Source organism: Orbicella franksi, chromosome 13 (assembly GCF_964199315.1).
Source record: "Orbicella franksi chromosome 13, jaOrbFran1.1, whole genome shotgun sequence".
In the NCBI taxonomy this organism is placed as follows: Eukaryota; Metazoa; Cnidaria; class Anthozoa; order Scleractinia; family Merulinidae; genus Orbicella; species Orbicella franksi.
This window is the reverse complement of record NC_138157.1, coordinates 22,811,833-22,833,966: the sequence shown is the minus strand read 5'-3', so window position 1 is coordinate 22,833,966 and position 22,134 is coordinate 22,811,833. Positions and strand designations below refer to the sequence as shown.

Below are 22,134 nucleotides of genomic sequence, written 5' to 3'. Positions count from 1 at the left end.
GTCAGCTACATGTAAATGAAGGGATGGATGTTTGGGTTCTTGAAGAATTTTTAAAACACTTAAAGAGTGTGTTGAGTTTGAACTCAAAAAGGATGCTTTACACCTTCCAGTTTCAATGCCACAGAAAATTTTATGATTCAATTTTCAGAAAACTTAATAAAATTTTTAAACAGCCAGATCTAATTAAGCTTTAATACATGTAATGGTATTTGTGGGGTAATCATCATGAGGCGTGACATTCCTTTGGAATGGAGACACCCCTGAAGGAACATGATAACTTAAGTCCCTATTAACAGAGACTGAAAGTGTAGGTAAGTACCTTCTTGTTGATCCAAGGATTTGTTGTATACCAAGTCATGAGTTGTTATTTCAAACAGTCTCACTCTGCCATCTTCACAGCCTACCTGTGATATGACAATTAAAAGAGAATCAAAAGACTCTTTAAGGTGGCCGAACACAGTTTTCAAGAGCCTATGCCTAATTCACCATTACTTTTAAGCTATTTATGCTTTAGCGCTCGTTTTTTGCAAGAGTCAAGGTTAACCACAGAAAAGTTTATTCTCGCATTTTGGCTAAGGTTTGTGCTGTTGCCATGGCAACGGGGCTGGTTAAAAACAAGGCTTAAAAAATGGTTTTTGTTTATTTAAAAAAAATCCAGTCGTTAGATTTTTTTCATCTTTTGCTCACTACGAATTGACATTGAATCCCTTCTGTCAACACTGTTCCAATAAAATTTTGACATAGGCGATTTTCGTAATTCGCCATAAATCGTTTTCACCGCATGTTCTGTATTATTAAAAATTCCCTATGTCAAAATTCAGATTTTTTGCGATAGATCATTCACGTGGTTTCTGAACTATTTTTTTGCCAAATTTCTTGAAATTCTAACGACTGGATCGTCAGAAATCCGCAAGTTTCTGCAAAAGCAATCGGTCTCAATTTTTCGAACAACTGCGCATGCGCTGCATTTAACTGGGTTCTTTCGGTAACAAAGAGAAAGCTGAGAATTGCTGGTTTCTTTGCGTCGTTACCTTTTCTAACATATCTTTGTAATAAAAGACTAAAGCCATCAATACACTGCGTTCAATAACAGAGAAAAAATAGCACAGATAGTGAGGGTGTTGAGTAAATAAAATGATCGCTCTTTGCAATCCTTGTGTGCGCGCTCGATTGCATCAGCAAAAGCGCGCGCGAAAACTGTGTTCGGCCACCTTAAGCCAACTCGTTACATTTAAGATGGACATGTTTCATTTAATACATAAGACAAACTTAGGGTGGTCAAAAAAAATTTGAGGAGTTTGTATGTTACATGTACATGACATAACGTAAATTTTACAACAGACTGCAAACATTTAATTTGCGGGTGTCAATTGCTATTATAACTATTGCTATAACTCCCTCTAGCTATGATATCAGTCATTAAAAACAATCGAACAAGATCAAGAAACATAGCTTTCAATAGAAGGTATCACTGGTACATGTAAGTTGTTAATTCATAAATATAGACAAAATAATCCATTCTGACAAGAAGGAGCTTATGGTTACACATTCATTTTCACTACATTGACCATTACAATGGTTTGATCACAAATGGACTGTTTAGTCACTGACAGCAAATGCTGCAGTAAACAAGGAACCTTGTCTGACAGTCTTGCTGAATGATTTGATTTCTTGGTACTGTATTACAGGTACATGAGGGCATTACCCCTAGAGATGAAAAGGTTCTTTTCCATTTCACAGACTTTTCTTCCAAAAAAATAAATTTATTATAAGCATTCTGACATCAATAAACACCCTGCCTCTAATAGGCACCCTCCCTTGAGCTTGCAAAATAGAATATAAAGTATCTGAGCACTAAACCAAATTACTATGACAAGCCTGGAGGACAACAATATGTATTTCAATACCACTTGCCAGAAATTGTAGTGTTATAATTAATGAACAATTCAAAACCTGACTGAGTACAGATTCAACCCTTTCATCTTTCTTTTGGCCACCACAGGTGAGAGGCCCACAGTCATTAATAAACACATACACTGTAACTTGCTTACACCATGCTAACGCAGGTCATGTACATTAATTTGAATCAACTTCATTATCTATTTACACTGCAATTACAAAGCGAATGATGCTTCAAATAAAATTCAACTATTTGACTTACAAATTGGAAGCTATGTAATTTTATGGTTACCGTACTAACAAATAAGCCATATTATTCAAACATTTGAAAAAATATTATAGTAGTCAGCATAATTTCAGAGTAAGCCATGAAATCCCTAAAGGATCCAATGGACGTAGTTAAAATAATTATAACATTTATCAAAGATTCAATGTATGACTGTGTCTTTGATAAAAAAATTCTTCTTAGCAGATATTGTTGTTCATATACAAATTTTCGCTCACTCGTGATTGGTCTAAACGTGTCGCGTTACTGAATATGCCCCAGCTAAAAATGGGGAATATCCGAGTCATATTCCCCAATTTTCAAACTGCGCAAGTTGTAAAAAAAGCATGATAGCCTCCATTTGATGGGAAAATTGGCTAGGATGTTTGTTCTTGGACATTGCCTGTTCCTCAAAGTTCACAGTTTTCCTTGAGCTATGTTCTTGGAAAACTGTTTGTTTTTCAGAACAGATACTGTCTGTGGAAAAATATCCCTACTAGCATATTTTTCACCAGAAATGGAGGCTATTGTTTGTATACTTACTGCCAAGTGAGTTTTTTCATAATTAGCTGATAAACACCACACAGCACCGCCAAAAGAATCCACTGTTACCTGAAAGATGAATTTGAAGCTTACATCAGGCCAAACAAATTGTTACATTTAGGAACAAATTAGAAAAAAAAAGTTAAACAGAACAGAGCCTGCCCGGTACATGAAGCTCAAAAGAAAATAGCAAAGTGCCACTTTTAAGCCCTGCTTAGGCTTATCCAACTTTATAACTAAGGGGTTCCCAGTGGGGTTCATTAGGGAGGTTGTATCAAGGGAGGGGGGTTTGTTTAAAACCAAATAAAAATATACCATTTGGAAATGAGCTAACAAGCAGCATCAAAAAACGTTCTGACAAATGAACTATTGTAAGAAAGACACTGATTAACTGTTCTGAATTGCACTCCACCTATAAACATATCAATTGGCTTTTTATATTTCAAGTATGAAGTTCTGTGTGGACCATTTAATATCAACATGTACTCCTAAAGTAAACTATTTTCAGAAACATAAGACAGTTTATAATATTCTCAAGATCAACTCAGTAAGTCATTTGACTCCCTTATCTTATCCTTATTCACATATGGCCTAGATGTCTGGGGATTTGCTTGTCGGAAGTATCATGTCTCAAAACAAGCCTACCACTATGGATATTCCACCAAGGCTGATTTCAAAATATTGACCTTAGCTGAAGGGAAAGATCAACTTTTGTCCAACAAGATCATCACCACAAAAGACCACCCACTTCAAGATTTGCTGGCACTAAAATGGTCAAGAATACTTAATAAGAAAAAGAGGGCATGAATTCCTACTCCCCGGATAAGAACTCTGAGATAAAAAAACTTGTACATGAACTGATGTCTTTTTACACCCGCTTTCAGTGTTATGTGCATAGGCAACATCTTTCGACCATCTTTTGACATGCTATGTAAACAGCTGAAAGACAGCTTAACTGTGAAACTGGCAATTTTTCCAGTTATTAGCGGAACAAAATTAATGACAAGTAGACGATAATTATCAACCTCAAATTAAATGAAGATGATTGTGGACTTTTATTGTTTCCTGACTTATGGGATAATTCAAACAATTTTAGATTTGGGCTGCTTCCACTCAGTTAATATTCAGAAGATGTAAACATTCAAAACAGTCAACTTATCTCTCACAGAATGACTTCTTGATACTCCTAGCCTTAGTTTGATGTCAAATAAATTCATCTTTCATGACTTAAAGTGGAGTTCGACCGTAAAGAAGTCACTTGCGCCTACATTTTTTACACAGGCCAGGTTACATAGCATGTCGAGAGATGGCAAGTTGAAAGATAGCTGCTATGCATGTAACACTGAAAGCGGGTTTAAACTTGTGAAGAATTTAAATTGTTCTCATCTTATTGTTTAATTGTAGATTTTAATTACTATATTTTAAATTGCATTCATCTTGCTTTTATTCAGACTCACATCTGCTGAATCACACATTTTTCAATAAGAAATAAAGACTTCATTCATTCATTACCCAGTGGAATGGAGCCCACAAATCATGAATTACTAACTTTGTTGCCCTGCATTTTCAAACAGTTACTAAACGTGAGCAATATGAGAATCAACCATACCCAAATTTGCGATTAGCAAACCACAAGCCAAATCTTGCCCTAATTTCCTGCAATATCAAGTCACTGATCTCAAATTGCTGCAGTTTTAGCTCGTTTGATTGGTCTCCCCAGGGGTATTTTGGGTTGATGATGGCTATTCTAAATCAGGCATAAAGCTTCTGGCATCTTTGGAAACAGCAATTATATTTACTAGGTTGCTAATAGTGTTAACATGCATCCTCAATCACTCACTACATGCGAATTGCCTATTGCTATTAAAAGCCTTGAATTAAAATGCCCATGAAGGAAACGTTTTTAAATTGCTGATTATTTGAAAGGCTTAAGTTTGCAAAGAAAATTGCAAGAAAATTCTCAACAGTTCAAAATTACATTAGAGGTTTCGGGAAAGATCTTTTTCAAGTTAATGCTTTCTCCGTTGTCGTTGTTTTTTTTTGATTATGTAAAATACCGTTGTTGGCTTTAGGATGACCCTTGATGCGAGGACGCATCTCTTTTATTGGAAGGGTGGAAATGTAATGAAACTGATATAGTGATTGCACGAGCTATGATGCGCGTGCTAAGATATATAACGGTTGTATTTGAATGTATACTCGCAAGAGTTCTAAGACTAAGAGACGGTTATATGGCGAGTACGGGATGCGCAATGTACTCGTAATATAGCGTATATAAGAGACTCACGTTGTGTAGTAGCCTGTGTGTGTTAGTAGACTTGCCATGTACAAGTAAGCTAAACGTTGAGATACGAGTAATTAAACCGTTGGCTGTTGGACTCCTTGACTGGAAGTTGTTGTCGCCCGCGCGCGTTACAGTATTCACACAAGCTTTTAGAAAGTACATTGACCAACACAGTCAATGCAACATATGTGCCGTGCATGATGGCAAGGTTGGATGTAATACTGTCAAATATACAATGGTTTTCCTGTATTCTGATTGGCTGTATTTTCTATGGCATGGTATAAAAGTGAATATATATGAACAATCATATATTTGAACTGCGGAGAAAGATATGTCAAAGACATGATTGATCATCACAGTTATATCCCTCTCACACCTGAATTTTTTTCAGGCTTTAATTTCACAACTGCTTAAGCTGTGTGTATAACTTGGATGATCAATCATGTCTTCATATCTTTCACTGCAGTTTAAATATATTATCTTTCATATAATGTACAATAAAATATTGTTGATGAATTACCTTGGGACGTAAGCTGATGAGATCCCATTCAGTGATTTCAGCATGAAGACCTCCTGTAAATAATCTCCCTCTACTCCATTCAAGTGATTCTACTGATGTGCCATTACAACCAGGAATGACCTAGCATGTGAACAAGAGATCAAGAAATGATAAATGAAACATCAAGTGGTTTTAACCACTCAGTTATCGTCATTAAAGCTTGAATATAGCTTAACGGCTGACTATTGTGTAAAAGTTTACTAAATGTTGCAAAATCATCAAGATATTGAGGCACTGTTATGGTGAAATTGCACAAGTTGGGATTGGTAGTGCAATAATAATTTGATAGAAAGAAACAAAATAAAACCAGACTACAATTTGTTACATCATGAGGTGTTAAATATAATGTTAATAATAACAATATTTATTGTGAATGAGATAATTATAAGCTATATCTTGATGAGTGTGCTCTGCTCTTAGAGGAAATGTTGCAGGAGTTTCAATAAAAAGAGAGACTGAGAGAGTTCTTGTTTTAGACTAGCTAGTCAGAATTAACTACAATAAATCTTGCGGAGACTTAACATTAAAGAGCGTATTTTTCTGTCAAATCAGCAATTTACTAATATTTTTTGTAAAAAAAATTTTTTTTTTTAAAAAGAAATAAAAAAAACATACTAACATTACATAAAACAGCAATACATTGTGAACAATACTACTTACAGTTGAACCTTAATTACTTGCAAGATGACAAAATCATACATTTTTTATAACATCATAGGTTTAATATTCATTTGACAAAGCAAATGGAAAAAACATTTCTCCTGGCAAAATAATGGAATACACTAGTTTTCAAATTTATTGTTGTTTTATGAGCAGAATACATAATCATTTATATTCCCCATTCCTTTCCACATATTTTCCCTTCTATCTAAACACTAACCATTAAAAAAATTGAGTGAATCTTTTTTGTCGAATGGCTGCTCTAATTATTTTACTACTTGTTCAAGAGGTGTCATAGCCATTTGTTTGAAATTTCCTAGGTTTGCCTCTCTAAAATTTTATTTAAGGCATCATAAGATTGCTCCATGATCTCAGTGGATATTTCCTTGCAGTCAGGAAGAAAAGTAAGGTTTGTTTTGGTAAAGCATAGTGACAGCACTTGACACTACTCTAAATTTCTGAAGCTAGTGATATACATCATTCAGCATGAAAAGCATGATCCAATTCAGGGCTCCAGTGTATATTGACCTTTGCACTTATTTTAAATAGAAACCTACATTATAAATTATTGGCATGTGTGTCACTTGTATATCATGTCAATTGTGAATGGAAATTTCGGCTAAGCTACAGAATACACGGCCACATTTAATCATCCACCAAACGAGCTGGCTCATTTGGCTCGTTTGCTCCTTTGTCATCCACTGCCGAGCCAAACGAGCCACTAAATATATAAATATATAGACCTAGGACTTAGCATATAAATTGAAAATTTATTCCTTGTTCTTTTATCCACTACTGAGCCAAATGAGCCACTAAATATATGCACCTTCAAAAGTGGCCATGCATTGTGTAGTTGCTCTGAAATTTCTCTGAACTAACCTACTTGTGCTTTAAACGGAAGCTATGTAACAAAGGGGTGTCAGAGAACACAACAAAATATTTACTTAATAAATGAAATATAAATAATTTTTAACTTACAGTTTCCTGATACCAATTTTCTTTGAAATTCCATATCTCTATACTACTATCTGCCCTGATAGGGAAAAAAGGATTCAATAAAAATTTAATGGCAGCATAATGGTGTGCAGGTACATAATTGAAGAAATCCTGTAATTAAATAGTATTTTCTGATAGATACAGTTACCACAAAATGATGTTCTCAGACATCAATAGCATAAAGTGAGTTCTTGAATAATTTCAAATTAAACTAATTAAAAGTGATACCTACTGAATCAATTGTAAGAATGTATAGTAAAATTAACATTAATTTGATTCTTGTTATAAGCTCCAGTCTAAACCAGCACGTTTGCGGAGAGGACTTACAACCTTGAGTTAACTATGAAATTCACGGGAATATATATTAACCTTATCATGATAAATACTGGGCTTGATCATTATATTATTCTGAATCAGTAAATTAAAGTGCTTATTGCAGTGTGTCTAGATGTCTTGCACCCAGACAGCCTCTTTAAAATACAGTTGAACCTGTATTAAGTGGTCAGTCCCTCAGGGACCGCCTAATACAGGTTGCAAGAAAAACAGTTCAAATACAATCAGTGCTGAAAAGACAGTTGACCTCAAATTAGAAACATTCATTTCCGACTTTTAATGATGTGCGAAAATAAACAAGGAAATCATTTGTTGTACCTCGTGTGTTACATTATTAGGAACTGTATGAACAAGTAATTGACACTGTGTGACCCTTTAATCAAGGCAAGACAATAGTAAAAGTCCCGTTGGGACTTCGTAAATGGTGACCACAACCGCTTAAGAGGTGACCGCTTAATAGAGGTCAATTTTCGGGACTTTGGAGTTTTAAATAGCCAGAATACCAATTTTCAGACCAATGCTGTGTAAGGCTGAGATTTAATGATGATGTGAATATTATTAGACTTTGAAAACTGACTGCTTTATACAGTGCTGCTTAATACAGGTTCGACTGTACTTCAGGTCTGGAAGTCAGGCAATTTTCCAATTTTTGTGTTACTATTACAATATGCCTTTTGCAATGGTTGGTCTTGTGACCAATAATTACTGAACTTTTACATGTAGCTACAGCTAAATGAATTTAACTACTGGAGTTTTAAATAGCCAGAATACCAATTTTCAGACCAATGCTGTGTAAGGCTGAGATTTAATGATGATGTGAATATTATCAACATAGGTGTTTTAAAAACCATTCACCAAAAGAATTACAGGTAAAAATGAACAACATTTCAATCACTGTTTGGTCATTCTCACTATTGCAAAAATTAGGAGGTTTTGTAAGGAAGCAAGGAAGCTTTGCCCTTCAGAAACCTTTTCCTTCGTTTATCACTACAAAAGGAAGCTGGTGGCATGAAGCTTTTGAGTCATCTAGACACTGCATTAATTAAATCACGTCCAGCCAATTAACTTATGCGAGCTTAAATATGTCCAAAGTAGCTAGATTTCTACAATACTGTATTAACTTGGGTTGACTGTACTAAAGTGCATTCAATGTGAAGCTCACGGGGACGCCAAATTGGGTGTCTGGAAAACCCAAATAGTAAATAGCGAATAGTCGCGAATAGTGAACAACGAATCGTCCTGAATAGTGAATAGCGAATAGTATGAGTAGTGCGAATAGTTGCATCGAATAGTGTGAATAGTGGCGAACAGTCTCGAATAGTGGCGCATAGTAATAAATAGTGGCAAATCCTAGCAATTAGGGTACCCAGTATCTCGCAGTCAAAACCTCGAAGCAACATAGGATGGGATTTTCCCACTAGAAAGCACAAACGCTTATCAGGACAAAAGGTGTTTCTACACGTAATTTCTTCTGTTTTAACCGCTGCAAAAGCGTAAATACATCTTTATTAGGCTATCCTTGTGTTTTCTGTTTTCTTAGTAATGTTGGCAATGGACAGCCCTAGCCTGAGTCCGGAGAAGAAAAGGTAATAAATTCACTGAAATTCTGTTGCTCATTTGGATAATTAATTAACACAGGATATATTAGATCTAAAACGGTGACTATTGATGACTATTGATGACTATTCGCCACTTTTTGTGGCTGTTCACCACTATTCGCACTATTTGAGACTATTCACACTATTCAGGACTATTCGCTATTCGGGTTTTCCAGACACCCTGCCAAATTAAAGTTTTAAAAGGAAACAATATCAAGCATATGTACAGTGGGCCATTCCAGTTTTTAATCTGCAACCCCCCAGCTTCCCTATTGAGGCATCCGGAAATCTGAGGGGGAAGGGGAGGGGGAGTCTTTAAAGGCTGTTTCTGAGGGAGTGACTGTGTTGGCACCATTGATCTTTTAATGAATTGTGAAGGGGGAGGTGTCTGTCGGCACTTTGATTCTACTTTGTTGGGGTAAAAAGTTTACTTTCCTGAGGGGGTAGAATTCAAAGTTCCTCAACAGGGCAGCGGGATGGGGGGGGGGGGGGTGCAGATATTGAATGGAATGGCCTAGTGAGGAAATCACACCTGCAGCTAAATACAGGAAATGCACCTTATTAAAGGCAGAGCTAACCATTCCCAAGTCAGTGCTAACTTACACTAACCGAAACACTACTGTACTCAGGCTAACCTGCGTGCTGTCAGGCTGGTATTTAGGCTGCCGGAGTACAGTTTAGCGTGGTGCAATTCCTGTATTTAACCGCAACTGAAACCAATCAAATTGAAGCTAACTAAGTTTAAAACAATCTTTGATTTACACTTCTTGTATTATTAACTGAAAGATAGTACAAGTTAAGTATTGCTCTCTACAAATCGCAGTCTTAGCTGTTGCGAACACCACGTGGATCCACGAGATGTGAGGTATCCACCTTACCTTGATAAAGCAAGTCTGCACGGTTCATTACAGTCTTCAACTGCCATGCAGTGAATTGCTTGAGGTACATACTCTATGAATCGAACCCTATGCACTGTATACTTCGTTTTACAGGCCATTAAACGATCTACTTGTTGATAAGAATTGTCTCGATGTAAAATAAATACAAATTAGGGAAATAGAGCCCCAGATTCTCTTGGTCAGCAGTAGGATACAGTCAGCAATGTAAGTCGATATGTCATGTAAGCCAAAGTTTCCTTTGCCATCACGTGTGTGAAGAAGGTCTGAGCGCTGTTTGTGTGTGGATTTTGGTATTCGATATGGGTAAAAGGAGCCGAAGGGTAAGGTTTTATATTTAAAGCTTAAAGTAGCACTCAGACCTCTCCGTATAAACGTCTGATAGAATGGAAAATTCATAAGACGGGCGGGGAAAGAACCCGTTTGTCGACCCAAGTCGAGTCGGTCGAGTCTTCGACCTATGACTCTTGTCTTCTACTGACTTGCTCTGGTGTCGTTCTTCAGTTGCCTAGAGACAAATTTAGAGTAGTTGTACACAGCAGGCTATACAGGCTATGAAGGTTAGTGTGAAGCATATAACACTTACTTTCATATAGCCTGTAAACCTGCAGTTGATGACTGTGGGCAAACTTGTATGATAATGACTACACAGATCTCTGACACCTAAGGCCCGGGTCGCACTAGAGCCAATTTTGTTTGTTTAAGTAATAAATTTGTCAACAAGTAGCGCAAAATAAGTGCGACCCCAACTCTCAAAACTTGCCAAATTTTTGTGGATTGCCAAAATTTTGCCAATCTTCAAAGAAGCCAAAGTGCTGCCTCGGAGGCTTCCAAATTTTGGCAAAACAAACAATTTTGTTTTTTTTTTTTAACCATTTAACTGTCATGTTTTTTAAAACATGTCTGGATAAAATTATGGCGAGAAAATAACTTTGATGGCTAGTCCAGTTTGGCACGTGCGACAGCGAGACAAAATCATTTTATTACCCAGTCCATCTGATGCTTTTTACAGTTATTTCAATGCAAACAAGGAATATGAGCAGCGTTTTTTATTCAAATTCTTGACTCGTACCCTGAATCCAGTTACTGGCAGCAATTTGAAGAGACGGTTTCAGTGAGACAGTCTTCTTAGATCACAAGTGGCACAGGCAACAACACAAATGCAAGCCAATCAAAATCTGCTCATCTAATTATGGGCCGAAAAATCACGAGTTGCTGTAGAACGGAGAGTCAAGAACATGCAGCATGGAGAAAAATCTGCGAAGAGTTTACATGTAACTCTCGCATGGAATCTTATAAAATACTTAATTGAGAAATCGGTAGATCTTGTGACGTATATTTCAATCACTAACATTTTGGTTCCAACATGTTGGTTTAGCAACCACTGCCAAAATTTGGAACTTGCAAAATTTTTGCCAATTTTTTTCCTGGCCAAAAATTGGAAATATTTAAATTTGCTCCAAAACTAGTGTGACCCAGCCCTAAGCTAAATATTGAAAAAAAAAAAAATGCTCACATTTTCGCCACAAGTTGCGGCTTATGTTGAATTTTCGAAGAACAGTGTCCAGTTTAAACCCACAGCAGCAGATCACCAGATAACGTTGCATGTACTTACTTCTCAAACTCATTAATAATTCATCAAGTTTAAACAAAGGAAATCATGACCGTGACGGTGTTTGGATATCTGATCTTAATTAGCATAGATTTTTACGATTTTATTTCTCAGTTTTCTCCTTAGTTTTAGTTTCGGTTGAGAAGATATGTCAAACACTCAAGATATAGTTTGACCACATTTCTAAACACCTTGAAATTCATCAAAAATACTTCGCTATGTGCCGTATTTTCAACTCTCTTCTTGGTGTTTGGAAATGTGGTCAAACACGGTCTTTTGTGTTTGATATATTACCTACTTATCACGGGAAAGAGAGGTCACAGTGATCTTACAGTAGGTGGAAAAAAGGAGAATGCATAGATCTGCTAGCATACATGTATCTTCTAGTCACCATGGCTTCACACCATAGTTAATACTGTATCAGAAAAAAAAAGCAGACCTCTGCTTGGCTCTCTTTCAGCTTTCTTTACAAACAAAGTCCCCAGTATTGATGGGTCAGGGACCTTGATTTTACAGTAGTGTTGTTTTCAGTAGTAGAGGCTAGGACTTCTAACACCTGGTTATGTTGCAAGGTATACTAATGGAGAACCTTCTCACATCTAGCAAGGATGTGTACCAGAGATCCTCTCCTACCACCTACACAATGAAACACCTTTGACTTATTCAGCTTCCAAGTTGACAGGGGTTGGCAAGAGGTCTTACACTGAGTGCAGGAGCATAGTGTACTTTCACACACCTACCCATGGCCCAGACACAAAATCTCATTTAATTGTTGTGGTATTAACTTTTCAGGAGAGATCCAGACCAGCAAAGAGGTCAGGAGCTAAAGCACCAATGCAGTGGGTGGAATTTGTAAGAAAAAATGATTTGTTTGATCAATATTACAAGGTAAGGAAATGCAATTTGATTGTAATGAAAGTTTGATAAATGGAAAGGACATGCTTGTTATGAATGATATCAGTTATAGTCTTAAGTAGTCACATATTGGGATGTTCTCTTTGAAGGGAATATCTGGAAAATTGTTAGCATCCCCCAGTCCATTTGGTGCCTTTTGCCGACAATTGTTGCAAACTTGTTTTACATGAGTTCTTACAGGAGACCTACCTAGGAGATGTGTTACATTTTACAACTACTGTGAAAATACCTTATTTTAACAAGAATATCGATGTTTAACATAAAGAACAAGATATGTTAAAAATTTGAAAATCTGATGCATGCACAATGCCGGGCTGTTGAACGCCAGGCTGTTCAAAGTCTAATAAAGCTAAGCCAGGATAAGCAAGAATTTTTATTTTAGTTTTGTAACCTTGCAGTGAGGTTTTCTGTTCATATCGTTTGGCCTTCTGTTTGGAGTTTGAATAATCTAAAATTACACTAAACAGAAGCAGTGAGAAACATCTTTATGCAAGGAAAATTTATACTTTTGTTCACTTTTAATTCTGTGTTAGCATTGACCAGCTTCCGAACAACCTGGCCCCTGATTATAACAAGTTAACCTGGTTTGAGCTTGCAATCCAATCGAAAACCATTACCTGCACAGTGGTCAACTTAAAAAAAAACCATGTGGCCTCCATGAGCTCTAAACTTGAGCCTGCAATGTGGTCATGTGATACTGGTTAGAGGATACCTTGTTTTGACAATATATCAAAGATGTACACTGTAAACCAATTAATTTCAACATTCTGAGTGGAAGTCGTCTCTATAGTCTTTTCAGAAAGTTCTACCCTTACCCAGACAATCCCAGTAGGTGAACTACTGATACTCTTCCACAGCTCAAACCATTTACTATCATGTGCTAATGTGTTTTAGTAACTACGTGTAAATTAAATTAGAAGATCAGAAACACACATCGACATGGTTTTTTTATTGGTGGGAATTATGTTTGACAAATTATTGTACAGTGATAGTCTCTCTAATTAATACAGATTCAGCAAATAGTTCCTGAAGAAGAGTTTCCTTCATTTATTGAAGCAATACAGAGAGAACTTCCAAGCACATTTCGTATTACAGGAACAAGAAGGTAAAAAGAAGATTAAATTAAAAAATAATAGTAGAACCAGTATCGAATTCTCAACATGTCTGACATGTTGGGGTCACTAGACATGCACTGAAGTAAACTTCATAAAATTATTACAGTATCCTTAGGTAGAGGCTTTAAAACTAATTGAGAATTTTACAGCGTCAGCCCCCAGAATTTTAATATATGGTACTTGATAACTATGAGAGCCAGTAAGACTCTCCCTGGTTAAAATCTTATCTTCAAGGATCCTTGAGGATCTTTATGAGGATCTTTGTGAGGATCTTTGTGAGGATCTTTGTGAGGATCTTCATCAAGATCTTTAAAGATACTGGTCAAGACTTTTAAGGACCCTCAAGGATCTTCAAGGATCTTAAAACTTCTTGCCAGGATCTTCAAGGATCTTGCGAAAGATCTTGAAGGATCCTTGAGGATCCTCAAGGATCTTCAAAGATCTTGGCAATACCTTCACAAGATCTTCAAAGATCTTGCCAAGATCTTGAAGGATCTTTAAGGATCTTGGGAAGAACTTTGAAGATCCTGGCAAAAATTTTGAAGATCCTTGAAGATCCTCAAAGACCCTTGAAAATCTTGACCAGGATCTTTGAGGATCTTGATAAAGAATTTTGCAAGATCCCTAAGAACATTGGCAAGGATCTTGCTCAGCTTGTTAAGATCTTGCAATAGCCTCAAAGATCTTTGTCCAAATTGTACAGTTCTAATAATTACATGCATTAGTTTTTATCAGATTTAAGGACACACAACATTTCACCAGATTTCAGGTGACTCAGGCCCCAACATTAAGCGTTTTAACAAAGGATATGTCCACAATTTGCAAATGAAAAAAAAAAAAAAAAGAAAATACTTGTGAACATAAATTTTGTTTGTGTAATAATTCTTACTAAGTTTTTCAGAAGTTGTGAACCTAAATTCTCTTCATATTATTTGTGTTTTTCATAAAAAAAGACGCATATCACTAAAACAAAAAAGAAGCCTTAAAAATTATTTCGATTCTGTGCTGTGTACTGCCTCAGCACCCTAAAGTTTATGTGTCTCACTTGATGGAATGCAAATCGATGTTATTCATCACAAACCACGTACCTTATCTTTGAGGCCTTTCAAGTTCTTTCTCCAACAGCTTCATTGATTTTTACTGCTGTGAAGCTGTTTCATCAAGTGATATGAGAAAGAACAAAGCATAAAGCTTTGTATCCATAGTGGAGGTTGACATGAAACTTTGAATTTAGTTCATGTAAGTAGTACATTTTGTGATGTCTCAAATAAATACGTAAACAAACGCTCAAGAGTGCACAGTACAGACTGGAAATCATCTTCAAACAAATAAATAATGTCTGCAACTTGATGAGAAGGTAATAGCTTGAATGAAACAAGTTGAAAATTAATACAGTCGAACCTCAATTATCCAGACTCGTTGGGACTAGACGAAATAGTCCGGATAATTGAGGGTTCAGATAATCGAAAATATGGATATTAATGAAGACCGAAACTGTTTAAATAAAGCAACATTTCATCGTGGAACAACCCTTTTACAAATCGTTTGGAAAACAATATAGGCCTACTGTATATCTTGAACCACTCAACTCTGAGCCTATCACAACTCATTGGAGTGTTCTTCATTGGTTACGATGCATGCGAGCGCTGCTTTTGCTCTTTAAAAGCAAAACAAACTTGCTTTTGACTGCCCTTTTTAATGCTATAGTTTTAAAACGAATATTGCTACGGATCTTGATCATGAATAACAAATATTCATGACAAAATTGGGACTAGAGAAAAAGTCCAGATAATCAAGAGATCCGGATAATTGAGGTAGGGATCAGGCATGCTGTCATGTTGCAAATGCCTTTTTCAGTAGATTGGAGCTAATTTGGCCCATATCCAGCCTGAAAATCTCCAAAATGTCCAAAAAATGTGTTTTTGGCAAAAAGGTCCAGGAGTCAATGGGTTGATAACCAGTGAATAACTAGAACAGAAGCACACAGCAACATGAAATTAATATCAGCTAAATACATGTACAATGTACATTGACCTCTGAAGGTTTCATGTACATGTAAGTTAAAAGCAACTGCTCATAACAGAAACACAATTTCAGATCAACTTCTATGACAAGCTTTAAATTTAAGTTATGATTGTACAAGAAGAAAGACACTCACAATTTCTGCAGCATGTTGCCAAGATAAAAAAGGTAAAGGTAAGGTTAATTTTGTATACGAGCCAAGTGGCCCGTCAGGCCAGAGCTTATCCCGGTTTCTGTAGCATGAAGTGACTAGGAGTATTTCTACTCCCCCCTGGATGGGATGCTAGTCCATTGCAGGGTTACCCCCAGCATTAAGTTTGTCGGTACCCATTTATACACCTGGGTAGAGAGAGGCACTGTGAGAGTAAAGTGTCTTGCCCAAGTACACAATACAATGTCGCCGGCCAGGGCTTGAACCCGGACCGCTCGATCCAGAGATGAGCACACTAACCACGAGGCCACCGCGCCTCCCCAGCCAAGATCAAGTTTAGGGATAAATTTCTTTGCAGTGCTGATCATCAAAACACCATTTAAAGTCTTAATCCAGAGGCCTTATGATTCTTTATGCTTACAATTTCTTTTAGGGCCAAAAGAACTAGATTTTGTTGCTTATAAACATCATTCCTGATGCAATTCTGTTCGAATAACTGTTGAAATTAACACGCTCCTTTCTCAGAGCAGAGATTATTATTATTATTATTATTATTATTATTATTAGTATTAGTATTAGTATTAGTATTATTAGAGCATTGCATCATAGGTCATGGGACTCGTTCCCAGGTTCTTATCAACATTCAAATCCAAGATGGCGTCTCGTGCCTAGCATCAGTTCAAATTCAGCTTTTAAGGTGGCTTACTACAGTTTTTCGGAGGCTCACTAGTACGTGCTTTGATTGCCTGCCAGACTTCAGGATTAATCGCACAGGAAAAAATGACGCAAGTAACCCTAAGAAGAAACGAAAACCACTTCATCCTTTGAAAGACGTTAAATCACTTCGGTATACGTAGCAATAGTTTCAAACTCCGTTCAAACATGTGTTTAAGCCTAGGGCCTAAAAAACATGACAAAAAAGCTCAATAAACAACCAGTAAAAGTGCTGTAATTTACTCTTACTTTCTCACACGTGATACATGGTGTCAAATGAGTGCGCACTTAAATAAAGGGCATGCGGAATTCAATTCTCGTCCAAGGTTGTAAAATTCAGTCTTTGATCAAGTATAGCTTGAAAACCTACCGTACAACTCATGATGAAATTTCCTCAGTTGATTTGTCGGGGTGAATCATGTTTAGAGCCAAGATTTAAAAAAAAAATCTGTAAGAGTGATTTTGAGCTATTTTTGATTTCACATTATTTTTTCTTAGTTTGCAAAAAATATGTCTTACCGATTTTCATTTTACTTTGGATGAATGTTAAATCAGAGCCAATTTCTTATTCCTGAAAGTTTGAGGTGGGGTCATACGGTTAGATTTTGAGAAAAACTAGTGCCCAGTCTCTCCTTAGCTACTCGTTTGTTCATTTTGGCTCCTTGTTAAGGTTTAATTGTTCAAGTTTCACATAGAATGATAAAAGACTTGAGCAAACAGTAAATAGAGAAAGGAAAAACATCTTGGAACATTTTTCAAGAGAGATGGCTGTTATAATCCATCAAAACTGTAATAAGCCACCTTAACTCTGTTTCAGTGACTCTAGAGGCCACGCATAGGCTGGAAAGTATTAAGACATCACTTGCAGACATCATTTGTCTTGAAGAGTTGGAAAACTATCTACTTGTGAGAAGCATAAGTCTTGATGAAGAGATAAAGCTTGAAGGTTAAAGCTTGAACTTAAGCTTAAGTCTCATTTTGGCATGCGATTGTCATCTCTTTCTCATTCAACCTTCTGTATTCCCAAAGGTAAACTAACTGCTTTGTAGTGTATGTTTCTAAAAGAAAACTGAATGTCAACATGAATAGTCGATTTGAGCTTCCCTCATCCAGATTTCCGTGATCAAACTTAAAATTATTCTTGTTTGAACATTGGTGATGGAATTTGTAGATTATTGTAAGTTGTAGTTTTTTGCTGCAGTAAAATCATGATTTACAGTGTTACAATTTAGCGAATCTTGAATTGACAAATAATACAGAATAAAATTTAATATTTTATCACTAAGATGTACTTTGCCATTTTTAAATTATTAAAATAGATTATTTTTTTTACATATTTTGCAATGCAAAAGACATGGATTAAATCAACATAAGGGCAAACTGTAGTATTAATTATTATATACAGTTCTAAGGTGTTCTAAATAATTGAGTTATTTTTTTGTAAAAAAAATGCCTCTTAGTCGGCGCATCGGGTCATGTTATGGACGGGTCAGTGGATGAGTGAGTGAGAGAGAGATATATGTATGTCACACCAATCAGATTGGATCTACTATAAACAGCCAATCAAATTTCTTGTTGTAAAGGTAAAAAGTATGTGAGAAGATTTCATCCTGATACAGTTTAGAACAGCCATATTTATTCTTCTATAAAAGAGGAGGAAGTATTCATATATTGGGCTTACTTCGACATTTTCAGTGGGTTAGGCTGAGGAGTTTAGTTATGACCGAGATCAGCCTTGAGTTTTGAAACAGTTCATGAGTTAGTAATATGCAAATGGATCAAGATGTTTTAATTTTTAGTTACAAAGGTAATTTGATACTTTTGTTTTTCACAAGGAGTAAATTCAATTAGAGGTCACGAATAGTTGCGTCTAGTTCTTAGGACATGTTTTAGAGGAGATGAGACTATTTAGATTTGAAAGAGTTCTAATGTTTACAATGGTAAGTTCAGGTAACGATTGTTTTGTTCTTGTTGCATGCAAATATAATGAGATATTTTTATTTTTTAGTAACAAAGGGTAATTTGACACTCTTGTTTTTCACAAGGGAGTAAATTCAATTAGAGCTAATGAATCGTCACCACTTGTTCCCACAAGATGTTTGCTATTTTTAGTTACAAATGGTAACTTAACACTTTTGTTTTTTATATGGGAGTAAATTCAGTTAGAGCTGACAAGTTATCGGCTATTGTTCCCAAGAAATTAAACCAAAAAAGAAGCTTTCATTTCTGGACAGTTTTTACGTCTCTGCAGTAGTAGTTTAATATTTTTATTTGATGGGCATTTTATGACATTCTTTTAAAGGTAGAATTATGAAAACTGTTCAAATGTTCTTTGAAGACTGCGTGGCACCAAGTTAAAGTGCAGTTTAATTAAATCAGACTTTCAATGTGTCAGAGAGTTTTTTTCTCTTTCTTTCAATTTTTGGTGAGGTAGTATTGTTGTGTTGTGTTGTGTAAAAAGGGTAAACTTACGACTTGTATAAAATGCGAAAAGTTCTCTTAACTTGAGCATTTTTGAGCAAAAATTACTCTTGAGGGTTGGAAGGGCTGTGTGATCAGTGAGTGAGTTATGCATGTGCACGTGTCACACAAATCACAGTGTGGGTTGTATCAAAGAAGAATCAAATTGCCTGTTAGAAAATAAGATGGTATCTACATTAATCTGGATAAGTGTCAGATTGCTGTCATTTGTTCAGTGAAACATTTTATGGCTTACTATTTAGTTATCTTACCGTATGTACAGCATAAATTCCCAGTTTCTTTCTTGCTGTACATCGCAACTGAAAAAACTTGTCAAATTAACCCAATCATTACTGTAAACAGTTCCATGAATGCTGCTATCTCTGAGACTTCACAAAAAATAACTCTTGCACGCTTTGCGTGCCTATGTTTATCAGCTGACAAGCTGATAATCACATGTGCATGTACAGTCTTACATTGAACACCTGTTGGAATTAGTCTAACAAACTTTACAAGATCCTTCCAAGAATCCTATTAAGATCTGTAAAGGATCCTCATCTAGGATTTTCAAGGATCCTACTTGGCTAGTGAAGATTACCAGAGATCTTTGCAAGATCGTGATCAAACCCTCGAATATCTTGGAGGATTTTAGCAAAAATCTTTGCAGGATCCTTCAAAAAAAATTCCTTGAAGAACTTTCAAAGATCCTCATTGGATCTTCAAGGATCTTGAAGGATCCTAGCAAAGATCCTGTTAGGATCTTACATACATACATGCATACATACTTTATTGGCTCGTACCCACGGGGCTTTTCAGAGTCAAGGGTCAGAGCCAGAATCTTACCAAGGATCTTTGCAAGATCTTGATGAAATCCTTGAAGATCTTGAAGGATCTTGGCAAAGATCTTTGTAAGATCCTTCAAAAGATTTCCTTAAAGATCTTTCAAAGATCTCAATGAACCCTCAAGGATCTTGAAGGATCCTAGCAAAGATCCTGTTAGGATCTTACCAAGGATCCTTGAAAGATCTTTACATCAAAGATCTTTGAATATCTTTTTGAGATCTTTAAAGGATCCTTAAAAGATCCTTATCTTTAAGGATCTTTGGCAGGTCCTTGAAGATCTTCAAAGATCCTCAAAGATCCTGTGAGGATTTTTGCCAGGGAGAGCTACTTTATTATGTGAGACCAAAATCAAAAGAAAACAGTTAATGTGCAAATTTCATGAACAGTAGTAGATGTGTAGTAGTGGGGATCTTTAAAAAAGCTCAGTAGAGCTTGCTAGATCTCCTGCCATTTCTTGTATATCATGTAAAATGTATTGTGATGTAATGAACTATTGAAGGCGAGTAAAGGATTGTATGTGTACAGGCTGTCAACACCATTGTACACTAAACTTTTCCCAAATCGAGTGGAAAGAAATCTGAAATTTCCATAATTTCAGTCAGAGATTGCAATTGATTTTAATAGAGTGTTTTCATTGTCACGCAATAAAATATAAAATCAAAAACCATTCAGTGGATAAGGTCAAGAAATTGTGATATTACAATGAAAATGTTCCGCACAAATTTACAGAGCCTAGTATGGAGCCATCATTTTGGTGTTCCTCTGTGGTACACCAATGTGGCAGCTGGAAAATAGTGTTAACATCTGGAACTTTCTTTGGTTATCTGGGACAAGATCATCTGCACTGAATAAATAAACATTTAAATAGGGACTTTTCTAAATATGACGTCTTAAAATGGCTAAAAATCACGAGATAAATACATATTTTTCGACAAACACGATCGTAGCTTTATGTCACGCACCGCCATGACTTTGAAATTCAAAATGTGCTGCTTTCCAAATGAAGGGCGCCATTGAGCTGGAAAGTTGTAAACAGTTGTAACTTCAGTACCTCTTATGCTTTGGTGGCTCTTTAGTTTTGGATTTAAGAATTTGATGACATTACATGAAAACACTCTATTATGGCTTTGACTGCTATATGCAAATTTTAATTGCATTGGCCCCTGAAAAAAACTGCACATGTCAATCAAACCTGTCAACAATCAGTGATCTGACCAATTAGAGCCAGTACTAGAATCTAGTGCACAGCAGGTGCCTGGAAATGGCAGCGTAAAACCTTTGTCCACAGCTTCTGCCTTCCCATCGCCCCACCCCAACCCCCCTTTGCCACTTCACTCTCCGCTAGTTCCTTCTTGGCCCTTGCAGCCGGAGCCTGTAACACAGGCTATATTCAGCCTTGTGATTGTGCTGAATGAAGTTTTGCACTTGCTTTAGTTTGAATTATTGTTTTGAATTATAACAGATAACAGTTTGAGTCTTTAATTCCCCCCCAAGATTTTGTACTTTCTTACACTGTATCTTCCAAGAGTCCTTCAAACTTGCCCCCCTTCACCCCCCCTGGGAGGGAGACTACTGTAAAAAAAGGACATGGTTACCTGTCAGAAATTTTGAAAAGGACCCTTACGAGGTACTGTACCAAGATCCTGTATTGCAGGTGTGGCTTGAAATTTTTTTTCACCCCTAAGAGGTACCAATTCTGAGACAAAATTAAAAATCGTTTGATTTTCAAATATCTCCTGTCATATATTTTTCGGTTCAATACCCTAAAGGGTATCACAAAAGCTCTTGCTGTGGAACTTTTCAGGCTGAACACCCTAAGAGGTACTAAAACCACTTTTTTTAACCCCTAAAAAGTATGACAAGCACCCGTGACCTTTTTATATGGGAGTCCTTTCCCGGGTCACACCTACAGTCTCATTAATATTTTGTTATTGGCAGCTTTGGTCTCTCAAGTAATATACAATGAGAACAAGGGTCTTTTATGTCCTTAATAAGTAAAGTGTAACTTGTGCTAGTCTGTCTGACAGGTTAATCTAACCAAACTCTTTTAATCAACAGTCATGCTCAAGAACTGTTAAATGCTATCAGGAAATTTTTTCTTGACGATCTACAGAGTGTGCAGGTTGATGGAGGAAAGGCTGATCCTCCAAGACCCCTCACATGGTAAAAAACCTTGTGTGTGTTGGGTTATCATGTCTGCTCATTATTTTCTTACATTTAGTATTGTTTTCATGCAAATCCTAGGTTTTAGCACCTCTCCAACAGCTGT

At 36.3% G+C, this 22,134-nt stretch overlaps 2 protein-coding genes across 4 annotated transcripts in view; one reads left to right on the top strand and one right to left on the bottom strand.

Moving 5' to 3' along the window:
• Positions 1–10,199, bottom strand: part of LOC145465865 (U3 small nucleolar RNA-associated protein 4 homolog) — a 35,227-nt gene extending 25,028 nt beyond the window's left edge. The window contains exons 1-5 of the mRNA XM_081449624.1: positions 10,016–10,199; positions 7,189–7,243; positions 5,512–5,631; positions 2,708–2,776; positions 320–404 (exon numbers count right to left, since the gene is read on the bottom strand). Coding sequence (XP_081305750.1) covers positions 320–404; positions 2,708–2,776; positions 5,512–5,631; positions 7,189–7,243; positions 10,016–10,134 — 448 coding nt within the window. The 5' untranslated portion in view covers positions 10,135–10,199. The remainder of the gene's footprint in view (positions 1–319; positions 405–2,707; positions 2,777–5,511; positions 5,632–7,188; positions 7,244–10,015) is intronic.
• An 89-nt stretch (positions 10,200–10,288) lies between these two features.
• The window catches only part of LOC145465862 (RNA cytosine-C(5)-methyltransferase NSUN2-like), a 46,885-nt gene continuing 35,039 nt past the window's right edge, over positions 10,289–22,134 (top strand). Inside the window, exons 1-4 of one of the 3 annotated variants that reach the window (XM_081449619.1) lie at positions 10,289–10,356; positions 12,438–12,533; positions 13,571–13,665; positions 21,924–22,028. In XM_081449619.1, coding sequence (XP_081305745.1) covers positions 10,336–10,356; positions 12,438–12,533; positions 13,571–13,665; positions 21,924–22,028 — 317 coding nt within the window. In that variant the 5' untranslated portion in view covers positions 10,289–10,335. The other 2 variants (XM_081449620.1, XM_081449621.1) reach the window with 2 other exon arrangements.